Here is a 26,002-nt window from a genome sequence, read left to right as displayed (position 1 = left end):
CCCAGACTAAAATGCTAATTTGAGTTGTCTTAACTGAAAATATCTTGAAATATGTCAGTGCCACTGTTTTGTCTCAAGATACACACCAGTAATGTTTTTTCTGAGGCATTTTTATTAAAGCTGCTTAAATATCTTAGTTCTGGCTGAAGCTGTGCCCTGTCTGTGAAACCGGCCTTGAAGAGCTAGAAACAGAAACCTGTTTGGATACAAAGATGAAGACTAACTGGTGACACTTTACAATGAGCTTCATTAGTTAACATCAGTTAACTACATTAGGTAACATGAACTAATAATGAACTAAGCTTATACAGCATTTATTAATCTTTATGTCGTAATGTTCTCTTTAATCGTAATGTTAATTTCAACATTTACTAATACATTATTAAAATCTTGTTAACATTACTTAATGTGAACAAACATGAACAAACAATGAACAGCTGGATTTTCATTAACATTAATAAAGATTAGTAAATACAGTAACAAATGTATCGCTCATGGTCAGTTCATGTTAGTTAATACAATTAACTAATGTTTAATTAATGAACCTTATTGTAAAGTGTTACAGACTAACTGAAGGGCTTTAATTCACACCAAACTGCACAGAGCTTTTCTGACAGAAAAACTCTCATCAGACGTACAGTGTTCTTGTTGTTGATGATACATTTACACTTTCATTACAAACGTTTGTATTGTAACACGTTTATAAAAAGCTCTTGTTTACGCTGCATTTATAATGTTTGATCAGCAGGTGTCACTAGCATACGGTGATTCAAGAGCTTTAGTGAATCATTCGGTGAATCGGATTAAGGATCAACTGATTCTGAGTTTAGAAAAGCTTCATTTCTCCCATAACTACAGTTTGGCAGCATCCCCTGCAAACGAGTGATAATTGATAACGCTCAGAATAGCCCATATGTGACTTACCTTATTCCATATTCACGCTTTCGACGACGTATGGTCCTCTCCGAAACGCCAAACAATCTTTCCGCAGCCTTTACACCTCTCATTAAAGACGTCTCGATGGTCTCTGCTGGAATATTTTGAGTCGGTCTCTCTGGCAATGGCTTTCTTCTGACTCTTTGACCTGCAGTTGCCTCAGTACCTCCTGCAGGTTTGCAGTCGCAACGCTGTTGACCTCGGTGTCTGTAGTGGGCGATATTTCCCCCATTCTCTCAAGGAGATATTCCACTGTTGACTCCACAACATTGTCATTAAATCTTCCCAAGAACACATCTTGGAGAGGGCACGCAGATCTGAAATTACACCGTGAAAAGCCGCAGTGCTGCTCATCGTCACATATCTTCATCACTTCCGCCTCAAAGCTCCGCCCACGCTACTTGATTGACAGTTGCATTTGATTTACCATTTGAGCATTGAATTATAGATTTAATGAAAATTAAAAATCAAATGAGTTTTAATTTGATTATTGATACAGTTCCTGCTTCCCTGAATGAGGAAATGAAATCGCATTTGAGAATTTGATTTATCATTTGAGCAGCTGTTTTAAAACTTTGATTTATTATTTGATCTTTTTAAGCATTTGAATTTTCATTTTAATTTTGTTAGGAAAAAACTTCCACAGCTTTTCTCCTACTATATAGTAGAGAAGTAGGCGGAGTGTCGCAACTCTCACATTTAACGGCTCTGAGAAATAGTTGTTCTCACTGTCCAATGACAGCGCGTGTTACATTTACAACTGACAGAGGATTGGCTCTTCAAACTGAGGTGAAAGTTGATTGGTTGCTCCACGTGTGTCCTGACCAATGGCATTTTTAACTCGATTGACAAATGGATAAAGAAAAGCTATTGGCAAATGCTTTTTAAAAAGTGATTTAAAATGATTTATTAATGTACTTTTTATTGTTCAATTAATCTATTTTTTATTACATGAATCAAATAAACAGTTTTAAATTTGTGTATTTATTTAAAAATGTCCATTTATGTTTGAATGATTAAATTGATAAATTGATTGTTGATGTTATTTTTCAGTGGGTTAGTGGATCTAAATCTTTAAGTGTCACTCCTGCTCCTCATAACGACACATAACACAATATACATGTACACTGCAGTTCAACATTTACTACAATATTTCAACATTTATTTAATCATGTGATTTTGAGTCATTAACACACACACACACACACACACTCTCACACACACACACACACACACACACACTCTCTCACACACTCACTCTCTCACACACACACACACACACTCACACTCACACACACTCACACACACACACACACACTCACACTCACATACACACACACACACTCACACTCACACACTCACACACACACACACACTCTCTCACACACACACACACACACACACACTCTCACACACACACATTTATTGTGTCATGATATTTCAGTATTAATGTAATGAAGAGACTCTATATCATCTCACTGTCACTGATTCATCATGAGCTCAAAGCATTATGGGTAGAATCTCTCGTCAGTCTGTTCTGATTCATCAACACAGTTTCACTGATGATCCATAATAAACACCAAACCCAGGATAGAGCGGTTGAGTGAATGTGGTCTGGACTGTGTGGATGAGGATCATTGTGTCTCCAGAGACGCTGTAGAAGGACAGAGTTCCTGCACTGTGATCCACATACACTCCTACTCTCCTGTGATCATCATCATCATCCACTCCTGCTCTCCTGCTGCTGATGGGCTCTACAGGGAGAACAGTCTGTATGTTATTGTGCCAGAATGAGTAACTGGAGGAATAGCAGCTCAAACTCCAGGACTGATCATTATATCCAAACACACACTCATTACCCCGTCCCTTCCTGCTGATGCTCTTATATGACACTGACATGGACACATCATAATCTCCACTCCACTCAATCTCCCAGTAACAGCGTCGATCACACACACTCTCTCTACACAACACCTGTGGAAAACGATCAAATCTGTCTGGATGATCAGGATACGACTGCTCTGTGTCAGTGCCAGTAATCACTGTGTTCCTCTCAGACAGACGGAGGTGTTTATTCACTGTGTTCAGATCCAGAGTGATCCGATGGGAATCTGATGGAGATAAAACACATCACAATCAGGAATCATCAATCTGTCCATCTTTTAATCTACACTGTAAACATGATTTCTGCTGCTTGTTAAATGAACTTCATTAAAATGAGTTAAAACCACACAATTATTGTCATTCTGTCCTGATTTAATTGAGTAAATCCACTTAAACATGTCAAACTGAAGTTCACTTCATCATTTGTGTGTGGAGGACCAAACCTGCAAAAACAATAAATAAATACATAAATAAATATATGAAGAAATGTAAAAAAACAAAAATACATAAATGATTAAATAAACATACAAGGAAATGTGAAAAAAGAAAAATAAATGAGTATTTATACCTTCATTTCCATTTATTAATTGTATTTATTTTTTCATTTATTTATTTATGCACTTATTGATTTCCACTTTTATTTATTTCCACATGTATTTAAAGGTATAAATACTCATTTATTTTTCTTTTTTCACATTTCCTTGTATATTTATTTGTTTTGTTTTTTTAAATTTGTTTTTTTTTACATTTCTTCATATATGTATTCATTTATTTATTGTTTTTGCAGGTTTGGTCCTCATATTTGTGTTGAACTGAAACTGGGCAGTGTATGTTTAGTTCCCAGCATGCTTTGCTCTGGTCTGGATCTATTACATAATCTCGAGTTCAGATCTGAACCTTCGATAGAGAGATAAAAGTGCCCCAGTCAGTTCATTCAGTTTTGGAACAATGGATCCAGAGAGACGTGATTGAAAAGGTCGAAGATACCAGGGAGGAGGAGGAAGAAGAGGATGAGCAAGAGCAGTAAGGAGTGGAGGAAGAGGTGAAGGAAGAGGAGGAGGACGAGGATGAGGATGAGGATGAGGGGCAAGGAGACAATGAGTCTCAGATTAAATTCTTGCCACTAGTTGCCATGTCCTTGTCCATGGTATGACTATGAGGGAGGCTGGGCAATGAGTTCAGCCAAACTTAAGTTGCTTCACCATCGCCTCGATCATGAGAACCTTCAGGGAGGAAAACAGGCAGGTGTACCTCAGTGTATCTACTGTAACTTCTGAGTGCTGTACTCTGTTACAACACATGCATCAAATTGCCTTACATACAGATTTTCTGTCTGCTTCCATTTTGTAAAAAGGATGTGTTACAGTTACAGTAATCAGTACTTCTGTTTTTGTAGGACACAGAGATGATGGAATGGAAGAAGCCTGACTAGACATTTCAGTTGATGTGTGCCGGGGTGGATCAGGCATGCAAGAGGATTTTCCCACCACTGCCTGGATAGGGCCAGTACAGCCTGTGAAGCTGACGAGATTCTCTGGCCTGTCCCAGACCAAAGATGTGATGCTGGGGCAGAATATTTTTTGTTGTTGTTGTTTGGTGTATTGTACTGTAGAGTACATTAAGGAATAAAAAAATGTGCAAATGTATACACATGTGTTCATCATGTGAAAAGTTCCTTGAGGAGGAGAACCACAAGCAACATAACTTATTACTGGTTTTTGTTTTTGGTTTTTGTAGTATTGTTTCGAATTTCTCTCACCGGTGTGTAAGACTATGTTGTAGTGTGTGTGTTTTTGAGGGCTTGTGTGTGATGTCTGAGGGCAAAGTTTTTCAGCAAGAGTGAATGGTTTGAAGTGTAAAGCTTCATTTTGACCTGAAAAAAGGATGTTTGGGGCAATTGGGTGAGACGTTATGGATTTGTGTTTACTGTTTTGAGAATATGAGGCATAGTTTCAAGAAATGTATTTAAGTAATCGAGAAAAACTGTAATACATTCATTTAAATTCATACAGTGTTCAGTCTCATCTTCACAGGGAGTGTCTTGATACTTGGACCTGAAAGATCATTTACACTCATATATTTATGTCATTTGTAATTCAGGATAAATGCTGCTGAATTAAATTCAAGCCTGTGTGTGTGTTAGTGTGTGTGTGTGTGTGTGTGTTGGTTTTTGTGATTTATGAGGACATTGTAATGAACACACGCCACACTAGAGGGACATTTTTAAAAACAAAATAAGAACACTAAAACACACACGAAAATATACATAATATATTATATTAATAAAATGAACCATTAATATAGTGTTATTTACACTATTGTTATATGATTTGTTTGTCTTATACATAATTTTGAAGTGAGGACACCATGGGATTGTGCTAAAGTTAAGACAGTTTTTAGGATTTTTTTGTGGCGTCAGGATGCTTCTGTAATACACTTTACCTGTCTGTAGTTAGGATAAGATAATGCACTTAAGAAACGTCATTCTGTGAAAGCTTTTGTCCTGAATGAGGTTCTGACTGAAACTGCCATGGTTACCAACAGATAAGATAGGATTATAAAGTTAGGATCTTTCCGTAATATGCCGGAGAGTAAACGTGTTTTTGAGGGAAAGACTGTTAGTGTTTAATGTTCAGTTATAGAGAGAGAGAGAGAGAGAGAGAGAGTGTGTTAGTGTGTGTGTGTGTGTGTGTGTGTGTGTGTGTGTGTGTGTGTGTGTGTTGGTTTTTGTGGTTTATGAGGACATTGATATGAACACACGCCACACTAGAGGGACATTTTGTATTATGAGGACAGGGTCGGTGTCCTCATAATTCAGACAATGTAGAAGTGCTTCTATCGCTAGGGGAGCTCAAAACCAACATTTCAGCTCATGTCCCCACAGCTCACAATGATCTGATTCTGTGTGTCAGCTGTGCATCGAGACAGCGCCCCTGTAGGCGGGTCAATGGTACTGCACCTCCTCATGCATATTCACACGTGTATGGAATCGAGGCTTTTGATTGGCTGATCGCGAGAAGTCCTCATAATTTCACTGTGTGTTAATCTAATTGCCACATAACAAATAACACTGCCTGAAAAATAACAACAACAACAATAAAAACTAAAATAAATCGAATAAAAAGGAATAATCACACAACACCACGCCTTCTTTGATGATCTGTTCTTCGCGCCACTCCCTGTTGCTGAGACAGACACGCGCGGATCATCCAGGTGAACAAACATCAGGTGAGAACTGAGATCAAATTACACCAGCTACACTTCAAGTCTAAAAACGGGTTTAATATTAATTTTATATTACGTTGGTAGTAGTTGGAAATACTCTACAGTTCATTTGACGATTATCAAATGAATTTGCATTAGCAGTTATAAGTTAGCTTTGGTGACACGTGTCTGTATTATTCACAACGCGTGAGATTTAATTTATTATTAAACTGATTAATCACGTTATTGCCGTCAACATGTGGGCAGTGTAATGATGGTAACGTTAATGAGGTTGGCGTGTGAATCAGTATAGTTGATGCTCGTTATGTGGTGTGTGTGTCTGTGGCTCACAATAATCCAGTCCCTGTGCAATTCAGGCCTGACGATTATTCAGCAGCCCGAAGCATGCTCATTATTTGTGACTAACTAGTCCTAGTTTAAGCTTTAATTACCCTTTTTAGTTTGCTGTTAGTAATGTTGCGTAGGTGTCTGTAGAGTCTGTGTATGTTAGTAAAATTGATCAATTTAGTGACAGCTGCAGTGTGTTTGAGAAAGAGGAAAGCAGCATGATTAAAACACACACAAGGTCCATGTTTTTACTGTTTAACTACTGATACTTCCTGGTATTACATCCTGCTATGTAAATAATAATAATCGTTATTGTTAATAATTTTACTGTTATAACAAATAAAGGTGTAAAACAGTTGATTAGGTCGGTGATATCTAAAAGTCATGTTGTAAAGTGATTAAAAACATCATGTGGCCTTTGCAGGAGACGGCAGCTACAGCGTCCCGGAGGACCAAACTGAAACCCAAAGAAGAAGCAGCATATTTTCATCCATCCTTAAAGATAATAAAATATATAAATGCATTTAAAGGTAACACAGGCCCATGTTTAAGTATTGTTTTAATTCACCCCTTTTCCTGACTAACGTGTCCTTTGATAGGTCGAGGAGTGTTCAGTTGTCACCACTTCCAAAAAGGGGACTTCCTTGTTGAATACAGAGGAGAAGTCCTTAATAAACAAGAATATGAAAGAAGGCACAGAGTTTATCATCGTGCACTTGAAGTATTTTTCTTTGAATTGCGCTATAATATGGTAAGTATATTACAGTACCTCATTTACAATGTCTTGGAAAATGTACAAAGCTGCAGGTCAACCAGAGATACAAAGTCAGCTTTTTCTGACTCTATTCCAGTAGCAGTAATGATGAACTAGGATGAAGACTGGCCGGAAACATGATGTAATTATTCAGTGAAACCTGCGATGACTTATGAGATTCAGTCAGTGTTATTACAGCATGCAGTTAGTGTTGTGTTCTTGCTGTTTCAGGATTGATGCTGCCAGAGATGATGCTTCTTTGGGCAGACTTGTGAATGATGACCACAAGAACCCCAACAGTAAAATGAGAACGATCACTGTGGACCGGAAGCCCCATCTCTGCTCATTCGCAGTAAAGGACATCAGTCCCGGGGAGGAGATAACGGATAACTATGGGGATTGGCCATGGAGAAGCAAGGTATTTACAGAAATGATTTTTTTACCTGCATAGTTTTCTGAGCAAATTAAGCTTCAACATATGGAGTGGTTTTGAATGTTCCCAGTATAGTCAGAGGTTTTAAAACACTGTTGTCATAAAACATAGGTTAAACTCCAAACAACCATGTTGCAAATGGAAATATTATGTAAACCTAAAGATATTCATGCTACTCTAAATGATTGCTCTTTGTGATTTTAAGCGATGTTTGAGTTTGAAAGTGCCTATTGTACTCTAAAAGCTTTAATCTATTTATACTAATCTAAACACCATTTACCTATAGAGTATGTCATTGATGTGGAGAAGTTAAAGTAGTTCATTTTGAATCCACACAGGTGACTTCTGAGACAGAACAGTCTTATGGTTTGGTGATCCTCATCAAGCCTTAATGACACTCAGCAGGAACTTTATTTGTCTTAACTTCAGTGTTATATAAGGGTTGATCTATCCGTTTAAAAGTGAAAATGCAGTGTTATTTCACATTTGCTTATTAGATTTCTCTAGTAAGCTGTATTTATATGAACTGTAATATTAGTAGACTTCCTGAAAAATAAATTAAGCACTGTTTATTTCATTTGAATCTTTGTTTTATTGTATTTGTCCATTTCTTTGTACTCTTTTCCATGTATTTATTGTATCTTATAAACAATGCATGCACACTGGTGCATTTACAAATAGATGCTTTATTTTGTTCAAACATTGCAGTTTCTTTTGCTATAGATATTTATTTTACATTTTGGAATATGAAGCAGTGTTAATTTTTTTTCTTCATGAAAACACAACAAAAAGAACAGATAAGAATACTGTTAAAGTACCAGATCGATAAGCAGTATCGGCAAGAGGAGTAATATGTACCATTTAAGTTTTGGCAAAATGATGCAGAATCTCCATTCGTTGCTTAGTTTGACTTTTCATGCTGACAAGATACTGTCCTCACAAAAAGCCATACCAGTGAGGACTGTGTGCTGGAGTACATTCTCACACATGTTAACTGTTAATCTATGAATTCACCTGTATTATCTGTTATTCTGCAATTAATGTTCCCTAAACTCCTTTTCTCTCTCTCTCCCACAAGATCTGTACACCTGATCCTCAGCTGACACTTTATGACACTCAACAGGTAATGTGTTTACCACTGGAAATATGCATCCACTTCTTATGTTCTTTAATTGTCAAAGACATATTGATTTCTACATCGAGTAAATGGTTAGTTATAAGAATGTTTTATTAACATTAGTCTCATATTTCTCATAAAGCAGTACACATGATTTCCTGCTTTTCTGTGTTTACAAATGTTTAAAAATATTTCATAGGTGATATCTGAGACAGAACGACAGTCCAGTGGTTTGGTCAGCTGTGAAGCAGACGATGGATCAGAGGAGGTGTGTGTGTGTGTGTTTGTGTGTGTGTGTGTGTGTGTGTGTGTGTGTAACCTAGGAACTTGTGGTGTGTAAGCAATCCGTCCCAACGGACCAACGAACCAAACGACATCATATTTCATAATAGGAAATGTGTTTATAAAATGCAGCAGTGTTTGATTCTGTGATTGAACACATTAGTTACTGCAGTTAAAACCAGAGAGCACCTCTTCATCTTAAAATGTTGTGTAATCACGCTTATCCGTGCAAGAACGCTGTCCCGGCGAGCTGTTGATTCCCGCTCTAGCTGCATTATAACAGTCATATAGTGTTTGTGTGTCTCGACACGGTCTGTTAGACAGCGCTGGGAGATACAGAGAGAGCGCGCTTGAATTAGTGTGAATGTGGTACATAATTTAACAGCGGGAATGACTGCTACATTCCTATAGTGTTGGTGTGTGTCTCGACAGTAGCTACTAAACAAGCCACAATATGCTCATGAAGCGAACCTGTCAAGGGTAAGGGTAGATGTAAGGGTCAGTATTTTGTTCTTATAAGTATATAAATATATTTTCTTTCTTTCTTTAATATAAGACTCTCCATTTGTCTGCCTGTGTCACACTTTCTCAATGTCTGCCTTGAGTTTTGTTTTATGCTGTAATAATTCATCTGTTTAGTAATTTTTCTTATTTTTCTCATCTTTCTTACACTTTCATTCACACTGATTATACACTGTTATTCCACTCATCACATTTTGAATTTTTTTTTTCTTTTACCCTCAATATATTTGAATCACTCTCTCCCTCCTGTTTTTCTAGTTACATTCTCTTTTATTTTTCAGTCTTTATTTTTATTTATTTTATTCTGTCCATCCATCATAATTTCATTTACACTACCTCTAACACTGCTACTTCAACATTTTCTCTTCCGTCTTTATCGCACATACTTTGTCCATCATTACCTCTCTTTTGTCATCTGTGTGTCTGTCTGTCATATCATCAGTAACACACTCTGCCTCTATTGACCTATCACTTTCTTTACAACTATCTTTTTTTCCCTTTTTTTCCTTTGCAACTTTCTTAATTGTTTAAATGCTATTAAAGAAAAAATAAATGAATCACATCAAACGACCACAAGTTTGTTTTATCCTCTGTCTAGTTTGCTCCTGCTGTTGGCATAAAACTTGCTATGATAAACATGTGAAGCCCAAACCTGACCCCTGAACACCGGTAAGTGTATTTTATCAAATTCTCTCTAAATGAATTGATTGACCCAAAAATGAAGATTTACTGATTATTTTCTCACCCATCAAAGATGTATATGGCTTTTTTTGAAGAAGGGCATGTGCATATTTGATGGCCAGGGATTGAGTAAATAAACATTTTTCCCTTTTGAGTTAACTTTCCCTTCCTGAAGTTTTTCTTTTTAGATTTTTTTTTTTTCCCCCCAGAATTCTGAGGAACAGTTTTCCAGTGAGGACATGTCAGATCAGGACTATATACCCGATTCTTTAGACAGTTCTGAAGAGAGCGCAGTTTATTCAGAACTTGAGCATCCTAAACCAATCTCAAACAAACAAAATGTGTCCTGCATTGAATCAACTGCAGAAATTCAAAATGGCAGACAACATCAAGAGAACCTCACAGGTAAACACTCTCTGCTGAAAGATCCAGTTCAAGTATCAGATGTCCACAGTGAAAAAAGGACTGGTAATACTGAAGAAAAGTCTTTAGAGGATAGCACAAGAATTGGGGAAAATCCATGTGTACAGTCATCTAATGTGTCCTCTTCAGTAAACAAAAAGAATTACTGCTACATTTGTGGCAAACCACAGTCAAAATTTACACGTCACTTAAAAATCCATGAAAAAACAAACGTGGATGTTGCTCGGGTCTTGGCACTGCCAAAATGCTCAAAAGAACGCAAAACAATGCTGGACAAACTGAGGAACAAAGGGAACTATGAACACAGTTCAGGTGTTTTAGCGAGTGGGACAGGGTTGTTAAAACTCAGACACAAACCAAAGGAAAAATATAAATCAGAAGATTATGTGCCTTGTATGTATTGCCCTGCCATGTTTCTTTGGAGAGATCTGTGGCGACACGTTCGAAATTGCCTTTCCAAACCAGTGGAGGATCGGGCAGAGCCAGGAAGAACTAGGGTCTTGTCTTTGGCAACAATGTCTAACGCAGCCCCGTGTCAACAGATATCACTGGGTGTTTGGAAGCTGTTGACTGTTATGAAAGATGATGACATCTCTGCTGCTGTCCGGAGTGACTTCTGCACTCTTCAGCTGGCCCAGTCATTTTTCAATAAACATGGACAGGATCCCACTAAATATGACTATATTCGACAGAAGCTCCGGGAAGTTGGTAGACTTCTCCTGATCCTGCGAAGAGAGTTTTCAATACAGGATGCTGTAAGACCTGCCAATTTTAAGGTGCTTATCCAAGCTGTCAAGAAGGTGTCTGGGTTTAATGATGAAATCACTCCTACCAGACTCCAGGCCTTGCTCTCAAGTTGGGTCACTCATTGCAAAAGATCTGTAACATTATACACTGCAGAGCTTTAATGGCAGAAGACACTGAGGGGATAAGGTCAACCCAGACATTCAGAAAGCTGTACAGCACGAAGTGGGCTGAACTTATTTCCCACACAGCTTTGGCTACCTTGAGTGAGGCACACTTTAACAAACCATCCACCATCCCCTTCACAGAGGATGTTCAGTGTCTTCAGCAGCATCTTGAAAAGGTGGCAGATTTAGCATCTGAGAACTTGAAAAAGACCCCATCAGCACAAGCCTATGGGGAACTTTGCAGAGCAGCTCTAGCTAAAGTAATACTGTTCAACCCAAGACGTGGAGGAAAAAAACGTCCTTGAAAGGGACACAGCTCCCCTCCATGCGGATGTTGCTGCTGGCCTAACAAAGTTTGAACAAAAACTTTGTGCACGTTTTAGTCGGGTGGAAATTAGGGGTAAACGGGCGCCAAAAGTTGCAGTGTTGCTATCGCCATATATGGTCGATGCCTTAACACACCTCATAAGGTGAAGGAAAGAGTGTGGAGTCCCAGAAGAAAACTCATTCCTCTTTGGGAGACCAAATTGTTTGAGTGCTGTTCTTTTGAACTTTCTATTCATCAAATAATTCTGAAAAGAATTTTACACAATTCTTCATCATCAAATCATCATATCAGAATGATTTCTGAAGGATCATGTGACACTGAAGACTGGAGTAATGATGCTGAAAATTCAGCTTTGATCACAGAAATAAATTACACTTTACTATATATTCACATAGAAAACAGATGATTTACATTGTAAATATTTCACAATTTTACTGTTTTTACTGTATTTTGGATCAAATAAATGAAGTCTTGGTGAGCAGAAGAGACTTCTTTTAATAATAATAAATCTTACTGTTCTAATAATTTTGGCCACACTGTATCTGGGAAAAGAAATGATCACTACAACTTCTGAAAGTGACCAGAAGTGTTTTAGCATTACTTAAAAAGTAATGTCACAAATCTGACAATGTCATTTTAACATCAATGTAAACAAAAATGAAAACATTTTATGCCAGTATTTAAATGCCAAAAACTCTTTGCTCGAAAATATATAGTTATATCAACCTAAATCTGAACATCAGGAACATCCAGGAAAACAACAACACCTGAAACTAGGGCTGGACGATTAGTTATTTTTGTTATTTTATCTTTGTTATTAAAAAACTACAAACAATAGGACAAATTATTACTTGAAATAGCATTGAAGTAAGAAACAATACAGACACTGAATGATCAAATGGTTTTCGAGGTCTCGACGAGGAACCGCTTCTCCCCTCTTCGCGAGGCGGAACGCGACACCGTAGTCATCGGTGACTCTATCGTTCGTCACGTCCACGCTACCTCAGCTAAAGGTAAGGTGCGCAGTCACTGTTTTCCTGGTGCTCGTGTCCTCGATGTCTCTGCGCAGGTTCCCGCGATCCTGAATGGCGCTGAGAGCATCGGCGCTGTTGTTCTGCACGCGGGGGTGAACGACACCAGGCTGCGGCAGACGGAGGTGCTGAAGCAGGACTTCAGGAGCCTGATCGAGACGGTACGAGCCACATTGCCCGCGACGAGGATCATCGTGTCCGGACCGCTTCCGACGTACCGACGTGGACATGAAAGGTTCAGTAGATTATTTGCTTTAAATGAATGGTTAATGTCTTGGTGTACTGAACAGAAGCTGCTCTTTATAAATAATTGGAATCTTTTCTGGGAGCAACCTAGGCTCTTCCGTGCTGATGGCCTGCACCCCAGCAGAATCAGAGCTGATCTTCTGTCGGAGAACATCTCCATGATGCTTTGCACCGTATGACTAGTAAGTCAAACCTCAAATCACAGTCTGTGTTCTGCCCACTTAACTGATAGAAATGTGAGTGTAGTACAGTCTATAGAAACTGTCTATTCCCTAAATAGTGAGGTTTAACAATGAAAATAAAGGATCTAGAAAAAATCTGATTGTGATCAAACCAGAAACTCGCAAAATTACTGAACAAAAACAATTTCTAAAGCTAGGGCTTCTAAACATTAGATCGCTGACACCTAAGGCGGTTATTATAAATGAAATGAAAACAGATAATAGTCTTGATGTAATTTGCCTTACTGAAACATGGCTTAAACCAAATGATTATTTCGGTCTTAATGAGTCTTGTCCACCTGGCTACTGTTATAAAAACAAGTCCCGTCTGATTGGCCGTGGCGGTGGTGTTGCAACAATCTATAGAGATTTTCTTAACGTTACCCAGAAAACAAACTACAGGTTTAATTCATTTGAAGTTCTCGTGCTAAACGTTACACTCTCAGATATAAGTGAAAAGTCGCTACTATCTCTTGCTTTGGCTACCGTTTATAGACCTCCAGGGCCTTATGTTGATTTCCTAAAAGAGTTTGCAGACTTTCTCTCAGACCTATTGGTCAACGTCGATAAAGCGCTGATTGTTGGAGATTTTAACATTCATGTAGATAATACAAATGATGCGTTAGGGGCTGCGTTTACAGATTTACTAAACTCGTTTGGGGTCAAACAGAACGTCACTGGACCCACTCACCGTCTTAATCATACACTAGATATAATTATATCACATTGAATCAATCCTACCGATATAGAAATTCTACCGCAAAGTGATGATATCACTGATCATTACCTTGTAACATGCGTACTGCATACTGCGGATATTTGTCAAACTGCGCCGCGATATCGACTAGGTAGAACAATTCTCCCGACAACTATAGATAAATTCACAAATAAACTGCCTGATCTGTCTCACCTGCTCATTGTACCCAAACACACAAATGAACTTGAGGATATGACTAGCAGTATGTGCACCACTTTCACTAGTACATTAGATACTGTTGCACCGATGAGATTAAAAAAGGTTGGAGAGAAAAATACTGCACCATGGTACTACAGTATTACTCATGCTATCAAAAGAGAAACTCGTAATCTAGAACGCAAATGGAGACAAACTCGTTTAGAGGTCTTCAGAATCGTGTGGAAAGACAGCTCGTCCCGTTATAGAAAGACTCTAAAAGCAGCCAGGGCCGAGCATCTCCGCAAACTCATAGAAAATAACCAAAACAATCCAAGGTTCTTGTTTAGTACAGTGGCTGAATCTAAGATAACGATAGTAAATTATGGAGTGCCTCAAGGATCTGTGTTAGGCCCTCTGCTATTTTCAATATACATGCTGCCACTTGGTGATATTATAAGAAGACATGGAATTAGTTTCCACTGCTATGCCGATGATACTCAATTATATATTTCAACACAACCAGATGAAAACTCTAAATTATCCAATCTGACAGAGTGTGTTAAAGAAGTAAAACATTGGATGACCAGTAATTTTCTTCTATTAAATTCAGATAAGACTGAAGTATTACTTATTGGACCAAAAACCTGTACACAGAATCTCTCAGACTACAATCTGCATTTAGAAGGATGTACTGTTACTCCATCCTCGACAGTTAAAGACCTGGGTGTTATATTAGACAGCAACTTGTCCTTTGAAAATCATATTTCATATGTTACAAAAACAGCCTTCTTCCACCTCAGAAACATTGCTAAGATACGGAATATGTTATCTGTTTCTGATGCAGAAAAGTTAGTTCATAACGTCTAGACTAGATTACTGTAATGCATTACTAGCTGGTTGTCCTGCTTCCTCAATAAACAAGCTACAATTAGTACAAAATGCAGCTGCTAGAGTTCTTACCAGGTCAAGAAAATATGATCATATAACACCAATTTTATCATCTCTTCACTGGTTACCTATTAAGTTCCGTATCGATTATAAAGTACTGCTAATGACCTATAAGGCTCTAAATGGTTTAGCTCCTGTGTACTTAACCGATCTTCTAATCGCCCTACAATCCTTCACGCTCTTTAAGATCACAAAACTCTGGACTTCTGGTTGTACCTAGGATAGCTAAGTCCTCTAAAGGAGGGAGAGCGTTTTCACATTTGGCTCCTAAACTCTGGTGTAAGACTTGATTTTCCTGCTAAGACAAAAACTGAGATCAAGCACCCTGCAATAAAGCAATAAAGCTTATCTGGAGAGAAGATCTCAAAGAAATAGCATAGGACAACGCCTTGCCCTCACACATCTACAGGATGCAATAGCCCTCCCCCCAAAAACACACACACCCTCCTTCCTTTCCCCCTGACTCAAGTCACTGAAAGTTCTCCAAGAAGTATAATGTATCTGGTGTATCTATTGTTTATTCCTTTCATGTTTGGTATCATTTTAAATGTCTCAGTGCGATTGGTAAAATGGTCTCAATTTCACAGCAGTCACTGGTATTATGAAGAAGATTGAAAACTAAGGAGAATTCTGTCCTCCTTTTGGGTGGTGTCACTTGTGAAAACCCACTCCTCTCCCCCCAAAACAGGTGTTGGTGTAATAAAAATTTACAATCCTTTTGTTCTGGTCTTGGTATATAAGGTAAAGTGCAAAGCAGTCAGGGGGGATTTTCTGTAGCCAGAAGCCCCCACACAGTGGTGGACAAGTGTCTTCAAACACTAATCCACCACTGTGTGCATGTGCATTTCAGTTGATGTTATGCATTTATTATTTCTGAATTGGCTTTTAATTGTCCAACTATGAAATTGACATACATTTTTACTTGACAAATAAAATGTTATATTTGATTTACTCTGGATTCTTCTGAAATCATTATGACCAGTAGATTATGGAGTCCGTCATTTCCGTAAATCTGCGTCAGGACAGGCCAAGCCAGAGAGCCCCATGAAAGGAGCATATTGGCACATCATGGGACTTTTTGAGTTTGTCTGTTATTGAATTAGCAAGTTGCAGTATCGTGACTAAGAAAACTGTATTTTTGTATGAACAAGCATGTGGCGGTTCGACTCAAATGCATTAGTTAACTCTGCATCCTCTGACTAGGTCATAAACTGGCGAATTTATGTCCGTGAGAACGCAGCCGGCCGATGTGAATTTCTCTAAGCGATGATGAGACCGTAATGAACGAATAATTGGAATTATGAGATACCCAGAATAATCAAAAATCAAAATTAATACATAACAAATGATTAATTTCCAATTGGGAACAAAACCTAAGAGTAATAATCATTTAAAATTGGAGTCAGATTAAACGAGTGAAATTAAGTGAACTTCACAGATGCGCTGAAAAGACATACACGCGTTAACCTTCGCCCAGGCCGTCGGATTCCGTTTTTGGGCCGATGCGGGGTTCCTTACAAAGTGGTGACCCCGACGTGATCTTCCATATCCTGTTGGCGAGTGTCTTTTCAGCGGAAAATTGGGATTTGCAACAAGCAAGGTTTGATCTTCTTCTTTCTTCAGCTGTTGTGGTAAGTCCATTCTTATTTGCCTTTTAGAAGTGTTGAGGGAAAGATAGACGCATCCCATATAGACGCATTTGTAGAATGGGTCGGCATACCCATATTAAGACCGGAGACCGAAATCCGGTGGGGCTGGAGAATTAGACAACCACATCTTATCAGGGACATGATAGCGGCAGCGTAGATGAGGAATGATATCCCTTGCTTTAACTTTGAAGATCTCCTTGTTTGCTTACGCAACAAGAGATTAACCTTAAATTGGAATAACATAATCCAAATTTTATTCTGGTATTCAACAGAGGGCTGTAAATTAAAACCTAAATTCTGAGGTGAAGAATGCCCAGCTACATGTTTATTTGCTTTGCTGTAACAACGTTGCAACATTGAAAATAAGCAAATGGTCACGTTAACTTGTGAAAAATCTTGTGATTGGATAAACCAAAATAGAACAAGGAACAAAATCTCTCACTGTAATCCTTTGTGTGTGAAATGTAAAGCTGGACAAAACAGAGTAGTGAAACTAAAAATTTTCAAAAGAAAAGATTTGGTTGAAATTTTGTCTCAGTCCTGGAGAACTGCTGCCATGCAGAAGTCCTAGAGACTGCAACTGGGAAAATACACTAAATGTTAAAACTGATGTACATAATGATAATTATGATGTCAATGAGAAGCTTGTAGCCGAGCCTGAGGGTTTCACCCATTCAGAGGACATGCTCAGCTTGTCTTTGTTTCATAAAAGAAATTTTGCCAACGAATAAGGTGAATTACATCACTATACTTTGAAATTGTTCAAGAGGTGCTAAGAAGGTTTACGACTGATGTCACAAATGGTGTAAACAGCACTGTTTAAGGCTCAGTCTTATAAAACATATCTTTTACCTTGGTCTTATTTAAAATGACTGCACTCTTGTATGTTGTTCAGTGTCTCAAAAGAAACTGAAAAAACAAACAGACCAAAAATTAATCTTTGTACTCTCAATCAGACCTGTGTTTGTCCAACCTTTCTTTTCATATCCAAATAGATTCTCAGAAGAATGTAATTGATTACATCTTAGTCCAAAAATAAGAAAATTGTGTCCAATTTTATATTGTAGTCACAAAAATCTTAAATGAATTGAGCAATGATTTGACCCAATATTCACAGCATCAAAGTCTAGAACTGGTTTCCAGTTTGTCTTGTTGCTGTGAACACAATGCAGTGCCATCACAGCTGTAGCTGCAGGGCCAAATGCCTTCTAAAAGATCAGTGAGGTGATAACAAATCACTCTGACCCTCTTGAGACCAGCAAATAAAATTATTTTTAATTTATACTATTTTAATATAATATAATTGATATTATAATCACATTATGATATATATAATATATTAATATCCAAGAATGGCCTTTAATCTCATGATGATTCAAGCAATGGTATGGGAGAAAGAGTTTTGGAGAAGAGCAGAAGGAATTAGAATGTAGTAAGGTGGAACCAGAATGTAGACAGAAGTTGGGAGCACTATCAGTGCTGGAAGAATTATAAGGAATCAATGGAAGGATTCAAATTTGTAATTGTGTTAGACACATTGTTCTCATAGAACACACATTCTAGTTGTTTGTGCTACTATATGTGCACCTAGGCTAGTTGAGTTTATTCTTTAAAACTAAGACTGCTTTACTGTAAGTGATGCTTGACACACTTAGGTTTAAGGTTGTAGATGCTATGCATTCTAGACCATGTGTCTTGTGTAAGTTGGAATAACTGTAGTACTAAAATTGTACAACAATTTCAAGTTGTATGTGTGTCTATGTTGAATTTGTTTGTCTCCTGAGTGGATCACTCAGCTATCTTTCATATAGCTGCAGTTACACCATGTACAGGAGCATAGAATTGCCATAAGGCTACAATGTGCTTCACAATTGCATTAAATAAGTTGTTAGGAAAGAAAAATGGAAGGAAGAAATCAAATTAATGAGAAATAACTTCTTTATCTTCTATCTGTGCAAGAATCTTTAATGAGAAAAATTACAACGCCCAGTATTTATTAACTAAAACGATCAACCTGATTGTCATATCTTGAATAGGCTAAATCCATTCAAGATCTAAACATGATTTAAAACTTGATTCTATTGATCAGTGACAAGGGGAGGTACAAGTTTTGATTTTCCTTTGCAACAAAACCACAAACAAAGTGGACAAGTGTTAGCAAACTCCTCTCTGGGAGCGCTAGATCATATGGGATCCGATCAGGGAAGTTATTTTACTGGACATGTAATTAAAGTTGCGTGAAATGGTAATATCAGGCAGAAACTCTTCTGTTTTTACAGACCACAGAGGTCCAAATGGTCAAGTATTTGAATGGCACCATAAATACCAATTGTTAAACAAACAGCACAACACCACAAATGGTGATCTGGTGCCCTAATCACAGATCTGGCTAGTGTGAGATTCCCCCAGGAGACCCGGGTGTCATAATCCTCACAACACAACAGACTGTGTAAGCACAGCTGCAACAGCAACTCAAGGTGCAAGATTCTCTGACAATGCTTAAAAACCAGCAGTCAGATCTGACCAATAACACTCAGTTTATCTGGCCTTTTCCTTTGCAGAAACATAATCATAATAATGATCTATGAATTTGTAAACTAAAAAAAATTTTCTTCTAATGGCATAAAATCTTAACAGATTAAAGCCATCCGCAACAGCTGTCTGGATAAGACCATTCAAGAAAATTAAGATGGCACCATCTATCTTAATGCAATTTGTTTAAAGGTTCAAGATCAACTGTTTTTTCTGTGTGTCTGTTTCCCTTTCAGACTGACAGCTGCCATTTTTAGGGCCAGATTCCACAAGGGTATCTGGTCCCACCTGCATTTAGCCAGGACACAACTTTACTTGCAGAAGATGGGTGTGTAGAAACTTCAAGAGGCCATTCAAACCTCATTGCACTCATAGATACATGGCCTCCCAGTGTAGAACTGGAACTAAATTATGCAACACAAATCATGGTAGGATAGACACCACCCATCTTCTACACAAACATACAGAACACACACCCTACTACAAATGCACAACATCTCCACCTGGCATAGATCATAAGACTATCCAGGCTAAAATTTTTCACATAATGCAAATTTAGCATACATCATTCACCTTCATACATATAGGACAAGAGAAATTATTGCCATAATTTCTTTTCTTTTTAATTGTGTCAATTTTAAGGTGTTATGGAAACACTGTAATATGCAGGACATGTGCATGGCTTTAGTCACACATCAATTAATAGAATTTCTGATCATTCAAATTCCAAATTCCAAATCTAAATGAGACCTATTCAGTAATGCAACTGGTCTCTTTAGACAAAATGGTTATTATGTCCAGTCCTTGGCATTGTTGCAAACTAGGAGGGCCCCCTAGTTTACAACATATGACTAATGACAAATTTGACTAAACAGTTAGAACTGAAATGCAGGCATTTCTGTCAATCTGTTACATAATTTCCAGTCAGACCTGTATTCTTGAGTGTGACTTAGCCTGCACATCAAATGCACAGATGATGGTTGTAAAAGCTAAACAAGAGATTTCAAATCTCTGTTTCAGTAAATTCCATTCTCTAATTGACTTGATTGAAACCTTAGTTTTGCATTAAGGATTTGCAGTTAAAACAACTATTATAGACAGTTTTATAATTGTAATTATGAAATTGTGTATTTCTATGTTTAAGTATGTGATATATTTAATTATGCATACCACTGGTAAATATACTAGTTATTTCGACTCTTTGCTACTTTCCTTTAACTCATCCAGACCAAGTCTAAATTCCACTATCATATCACAGTGATAGTGAAGAATCTGGTGATTAGAATGAGACCTGCTCACTAAAGATAGGACTCTGAAAAGGAGACCTTGTTTACCATTCGCACTTTTGACATGTTCATCATGTGTTATTTGGTATTATTCTGTTTTCCAACAGCCCTTTTTCTCATCTTACAATAATATCAAATTCATTAGTGTTCAAGTATTGCATGATCATCCAAAAGTTGTTCAGGTGTCCTGCACGCAATGGAGCATCATCAGTGAAATGAATCCTTCACCCATGGACATTTGACCTGCCCGGCAACGAAACCTTCTACTTGAAGGTAACCGAGGACTTCTCACAGGATCAATTAAACCTGGGGCGGACACAGATGCTTCCGTAAAGTGTAATGAGACTTTCCTGACACGTTCTGCTCATGCTGACCAACACAACAGACTTGGTACAACCAGTCATTCTACAGACAGAATACCACCACAGCCAAGTGCAGGTGGAAACAAACCTGACCAAGAGGATCGCAGACATCATGTCCAGCTGCTGCAGCATCCACTCACCGCAGTATACCCACACCTAAAGGGACTGTGTGTCACAGAGATGCATTCTGCAGTACTTTCATCTTAATGTTCAACCTGCCTTAATGTTGTTATTTCAGGTGACGACTTGACTCCTGCACCCATCGACTGGTGCTGCTAAGTGCCAGCCTATGAACACTCTGAAAACAACACCCAATATATGGAAGCAGGAAATGTCCAAAAGTGGCCCCTCAGGACTGATCGGAATTTGCCCCAAGGGGCCAGGGGCGGAACTGTAAGACTTGATTTTCCTGCTAAGACAAAAACTGAGATCAAGCACCCTGCAATAAAGCAATAAAGCTTATCTGGAGAGAAGATCTCAAAGAAATAGCATAGGACAACGCCTTGCCCTCACACATCTACAGGATGCAATAGCCCTCCCCCCAAAAACACACACACCCTCCTTCCTTTCCCCCTGACTCAAGTCACTGAAAGTTCTCCAAGAAGTATAATGTATCTGGTGTATCTATTGTTTATTCCTTTCATGTTTGGTATCATTTTAAATGTCTCAGTGCGATTGGTAAAATGGTCTCAATTTCACAGCAGTCACTGGTATTATGAAGAAGATTGAAAACTAAGGAGAATTCTGTCCTCCTTTTGGGTGGTGTCACTTGTGAAAACCCACTCCTCTCCCCCCAAAACAGGTGTTGGTGTAATAAAAATTTACAATCCTTTTGTTCTGGTCTTGGTATATAAGGTAAAGTGCAAAGCAGTCAGGGGGGATTTTCTGTAGCCAGAAGCCCCCACACAGTGGTGGACAAGTGTCTTCAAACACTAATCCACCACTGTGTGCATGTGCATTTCAGTTGATGTTATGCATTTATTATTTCTGAATTGGCTTTTAATTGTCCAACTATGAAATTGACATACATTTTTACTTGACAAATAAAATGTTATATTTGATTTACTCTGGATTCTTCTGAAATCATTATGACCAGTAGATTATGGAGTCCGTCATTTCCGTAAATCTGCGTCAGGACAGGCCAAGCCAGAGAGCCCCATGAAAGGAGCATATTGGCACATCATGGGACTTTTTGAGTTTGTCTGTTATTGAATTAGCAAGTTGCAGTATCGTGACTAAGAAAACTGTATTTTTGTATGAACAAGCATGTGGCGGTTCGACTCAAATGCATTAGTTAACTCTGCATCCTCTGACTAGGTCATAAACTGGCGAATTTATGTCCGTGAGAACGCAGCCGGCCGATGTGAATTTCTCTAAGCGATGATGAGACCGTAATGAACGAATAATTGGAATTATGAGATACCCAGAATAATCAAAAATCAAAATTAATACATAACAAATGATTAATTTCCAATTGGGAACAAAACCTAAGAGTAATAATCATTTAAAATTGGAGTCAGATTAAACGAGTGAAATTAAGTGAACTGTTTTTGGGCCGATGCGGGGTTCCTTACACTGGAATAGCCTTCCTGATAATGTTCGGGGCTCAGACTCGCTCACCCAGTTTAAATCTAGATTAAAGACGCATCTCTTTAGCCAAGCATTCACATAATCCATCTCATATCAGATCAATTGCACATGACTATCTTTGCTTAATGTTATGAACAGCAGCTATGCTAATTATTCTCCATTTGCTTTTCCCGTCCTGAGGTGACTAGAGAGTACATCAGTTTGTTTGGATCCAGCCTCTTAAGAAGGCCTCAGATGACCAACACTTGAAGAGACGGCGCCAACTCCTGCGAGGACTTCAGATGACGCAACATCTGGATCAACGTGAACATTCCCAAATTTCTATATATCCAAATTATTGTTAATATGTAATTCATTATTTCCAGGAGCTCATTGCTTCTACCTTCAATTAAACTGCTAACAGTGATTGTAAATTAAATTGCCTAAATTATTACATTGTTAGCTAACTCCATTCTCTAAATTGTAATGTTGACATCATAGCAACGACAGACGCCCTGGGAGCGCGAGCGCTTGGGAAAGAAGAGTTACGTCCCAAATGACGCACTATACCATGCACTTTATACACTATAGTTGTGTCCCAAATGACACACTATGCACTTATACACTATGTACTCATCCATGTAGTGTATGAATTTTATAAGCTTATTTTGTCATTAATCATCGGAGTCTGATCCCCCCCCCCTCCTCCTCAGAAATGTAATTAAAGCTGCAACAGTTGAGTGCATGAAGTGTCCAACATTCCACACTTCGTTTTTTCCGTTAATTTAGTGCATCGTTCGGGTATTTAAAGTGCACTTTTTCTTTTTGGAATTTTCTGTGTGAACGCACTACTCACACTACTTAAAAACGTCATAGAATAGTGCATAAGTACGAGAAGTGGGACGCACCGGAGAAAGCGATATGTGAACGGCCCCTCAGACAGCCTCTCCCAACTCAAACATCTCAAACACAGCTCGTACAGGGGCTTGAGAAACCATGTCTCAACACGTAGAAGTAGACTATATTAAAAGACAAGACAATAAATAATGTCAACATATGAGGAATACTTTCAGCTGTTTTGCTACGAGTAAGCAGTTAGCAGGCAACACTGGATATGTTTAGACATCTTTTGTTTTAATCTGAATGAATTCATTTGATGAATCTGAGCGCTAAATAAAGTGATCGGGTTAATGTGTGCGCGTTTGTCACAAGCTTCAAATCAGAATTTATTTTTTTATTTTTATTTTTTTTGAATCGTAAGGCAAGAGCTGACTTTTTTTGTTATTTTTATTTATCCATATAGCTGCCTGTTACCATGCTAGGTTATTTCCAAATATGTGATAATTTTTTTTTTATTTTAGGTTATTATTTTTTTTAATCGGTTGGTGCTGTTGGTTAATGTTGTAACTGCCGTTTTGTCTTGTTCTTATCTCGTTCTAGATTTACTTGAATTGATATTGTCATGTAATATTTTTAGATTAAATAACGTAATTTGAACTTGCCATACCTTGACTTTTAGTGAATTGACGCCACTGAGGGACGGTCCATTGGACGGTGCATTTTCCCTCCCAAATTAAGGCAGTTGAAAAACATGGGATGATGCGAATTATTCTGGCCCACCCACCATCCACTTTCTGCCTCCGCCACTGGTCTGCTCATTATAATGTTATGAATATATATGACATTCCCAATCATAGTTATTAACAGGGGCGGACTGGGGCAAAAAAGTGGCCCTGGACTCTCCAGCACAAAGCGGCCCATCACACGGTCCACAACACACCTCACCGTAAAACCCACCAATGTTTTTACACCACTTAATAACATAAAATATAAATGCTATTTGTACAGAAATATAAATGCTATTTTTTATTATTATTATTATTATTATTATTATCGAAATGCTTATCATTAATATTAATGAATGACTGGCATACTTCTTTACGTTATAATTTGTCTTTCCTGGTGCACATGGCAAATAGTGAATAATTTAAAAAAATTTCAAATCTCTTTTCCATACAGGAAGTTTAATATCACTAAAGTTCAATACCTGACATTAAACCATCCATAACAATGCTCTGGTTTGGTCTTAGAATGTAGTGCAGAATGTTTTATGGTGCCTTTCTAGTGTTTGTCCTTTCAGGGGCTTCGGTCATTTTATGGAATACAGGTCCAGTTGTGGAAAAGTGTAAAAATTCTTATGTTTATGAAAAAATACATCATATTAGAATGATTTCTGAAGGATCACATGACTGAAGACTGGAGTAATGATGCTGGAAACTCAGCTTTGATCACAGGAATAATTTATATTTTACAATAAATCCACATAGAAAACATCTATTTGAAATTTTATAAATATCTTATAATATTTTTTTTTAATTGTATTTTTGATCAAATAAATTCAGCCTTCCTCTTTCAAAAACATTAAGTCTTAATTCAAACTTTTGATCTCCAGTGTGTAAAATAATGCATGTGAACTAATTAGCAAATTAGCCTATATTTTTATTTTAGATACTTTCCTAACACGGGACATAGGCTACTTGAATATGAAATAGGCTATTACCATGTTTTAGTGTAAATTTAAGAATGATATTTTGAGTTTTATGAATAATTTTCAGATGATTGTGAAATTAGAAATCCTGACAACAGACAGGCTACACAAACATTCACTCTTATCTGACATGCTGAAAACTATAGGCTACGTTAATGTTTCTTTGTTCATTGTGTGAGAATAACATGGCATTAAAATATGAAATTCAAAAAGGCCAGAAGTAGTTGCATCTCTGGAATGAATGTACTTTGTTTTATCGTAAACAGTCTGTAAATATTGCTGTATTTTATCGTCTCGTCATGTTCAGCTGCTTATCTTACCTCGGCTCGCATTCTTCAAGCATTAAAAAGTGCCGCGCTGCTCGGTTTCTGTGGACAGTAAATCCCGCCTCCTTCGATTTGATTGGATATCGCAGACATTTTGACATTGACGAGCGTTTTTAGACACTAAACTAGGGATGGGCGATACCACTTATTTTGTTTTCGATACGATACTTTCAAGGCCAAAATCGCCTATATCGATACGATACCTCTCATCTGAATTTAAGTTATTAAATTATTAATAATTTAAGTCCTTAAATTATTGAATTACTAAAAGCAAAATGGGTAATGGTACCTACTTCATATTATATTTGAAAGGTAATTTAACATTCAAATTGCCTTAATTGCAATTTATTAGATTATATTTTTGTTTACACATGGTTAAAATGTTTATTTGTAGTGGTAACCATGGAAATCTACAAATACTATAGGCTCAGCTGAACTATGGTCACTGTAGTAATGGTCCAGTTTCATAAGGGACTGCCATTGACAGACTGTTGCACCCATAATCCTGTTCCTGTTCCTGTTTGTGGACTTCAGTTCGGCTTTCAACACCATAATCCCGGATACCC

At 37.7% G+C, this 26,002-nt stretch overlaps 2 protein-coding genes and 1 long non-coding RNA gene across 13 annotated transcripts in view; 1 reads left to right on the top strand and 2 right to left on the bottom strand.

Moving 5' to 3' along the window:
- Positions 1 to 1,508: 1,508 nt before the first annotated feature.
- Positions 1,509 to 26,002, bottom strand: part of LOC127507138 (NACHT, LRR and PYD domains-containing protein 3-like) — a 56,412-nt gene continuing 31,918 nt past the window's right edge. For 2 of the 6 annotated variants that reach the window (XM_051884078.1, XM_051884076.1), the window contains one exon: positions 1,510 to 3,047. In XM_051884078.1, the coding sequence (XP_051740038.1) occupies positions 2,482 to 3,047 (566 nt within the window). In that variant the 3' untranslated portion in view covers positions 1,510 to 2,481. The other 4 variants (XM_051884077.1, XM_051884075.1, XR_007928246.1 and 1 more) reach the window with 4 other exon arrangements.
- The window catches only part of LOC127507149 (uncharacterized), an 80,781-nt gene continuing 61,676 nt past the window's right edge, over positions 6,898 to 26,002 (top strand). Inside the window, exons 1-4 of one of the 6 annotated variants that reach the window (XM_051884103.1) lie at positions 6,898 to 7,544; positions 8,638 to 8,682; positions 8,876 to 8,944; positions 10,079 to 13,300. In XM_051884103.1, the coding sequence (XP_051740063.1) occupies positions 10,401 to 11,492 (1,092 nt within the window). In that variant the 5' untranslated portion in view covers positions 6,898 to 7,544; positions 8,638 to 8,682; positions 8,876 to 8,944; positions 10,079 to 10,400 and the 3' untranslated portion in view covers positions 11,493 to 13,300. Of the gene's footprint in view, positions 8,945 to 10,078; positions 13,301 to 26,002 lie in introns of those variants that run through there. The other 5 variants (XR_007928251.1, XR_007928254.1, XR_007928250.1 and 2 more) reach the window with 5 other exon arrangements.
- Positions 9,629 to 25,996, bottom strand: LOC127507155 (uncharacterized). The gene is made up of 2 exons (XR_007928264.1): positions 13,294 to 25,996; positions 9,629 to 13,106 (listed from the first exon to the last, which is right to left on the bottom strand). It is a non-coding gene; the product is annotated as an uncharacterized LOC127507155 (long non-coding RNA).

Source organism: Ctenopharyngodon idella, chromosome 24 (assembly GCF_019924925.1).
Source record: "Ctenopharyngodon idella isolate HZGC_01 chromosome 24, HZGC01, whole genome shotgun sequence".
In the NCBI taxonomy this organism is placed as follows: Eukaryota; Metazoa; Chordata; class Actinopteri; order Cypriniformes; family Xenocyprididae; genus Ctenopharyngodon; species Ctenopharyngodon idella.
Note: the sequence above shows the minus strand (reverse complement) of the source record. Positions and strands in the feature narration are given on the sequence as shown.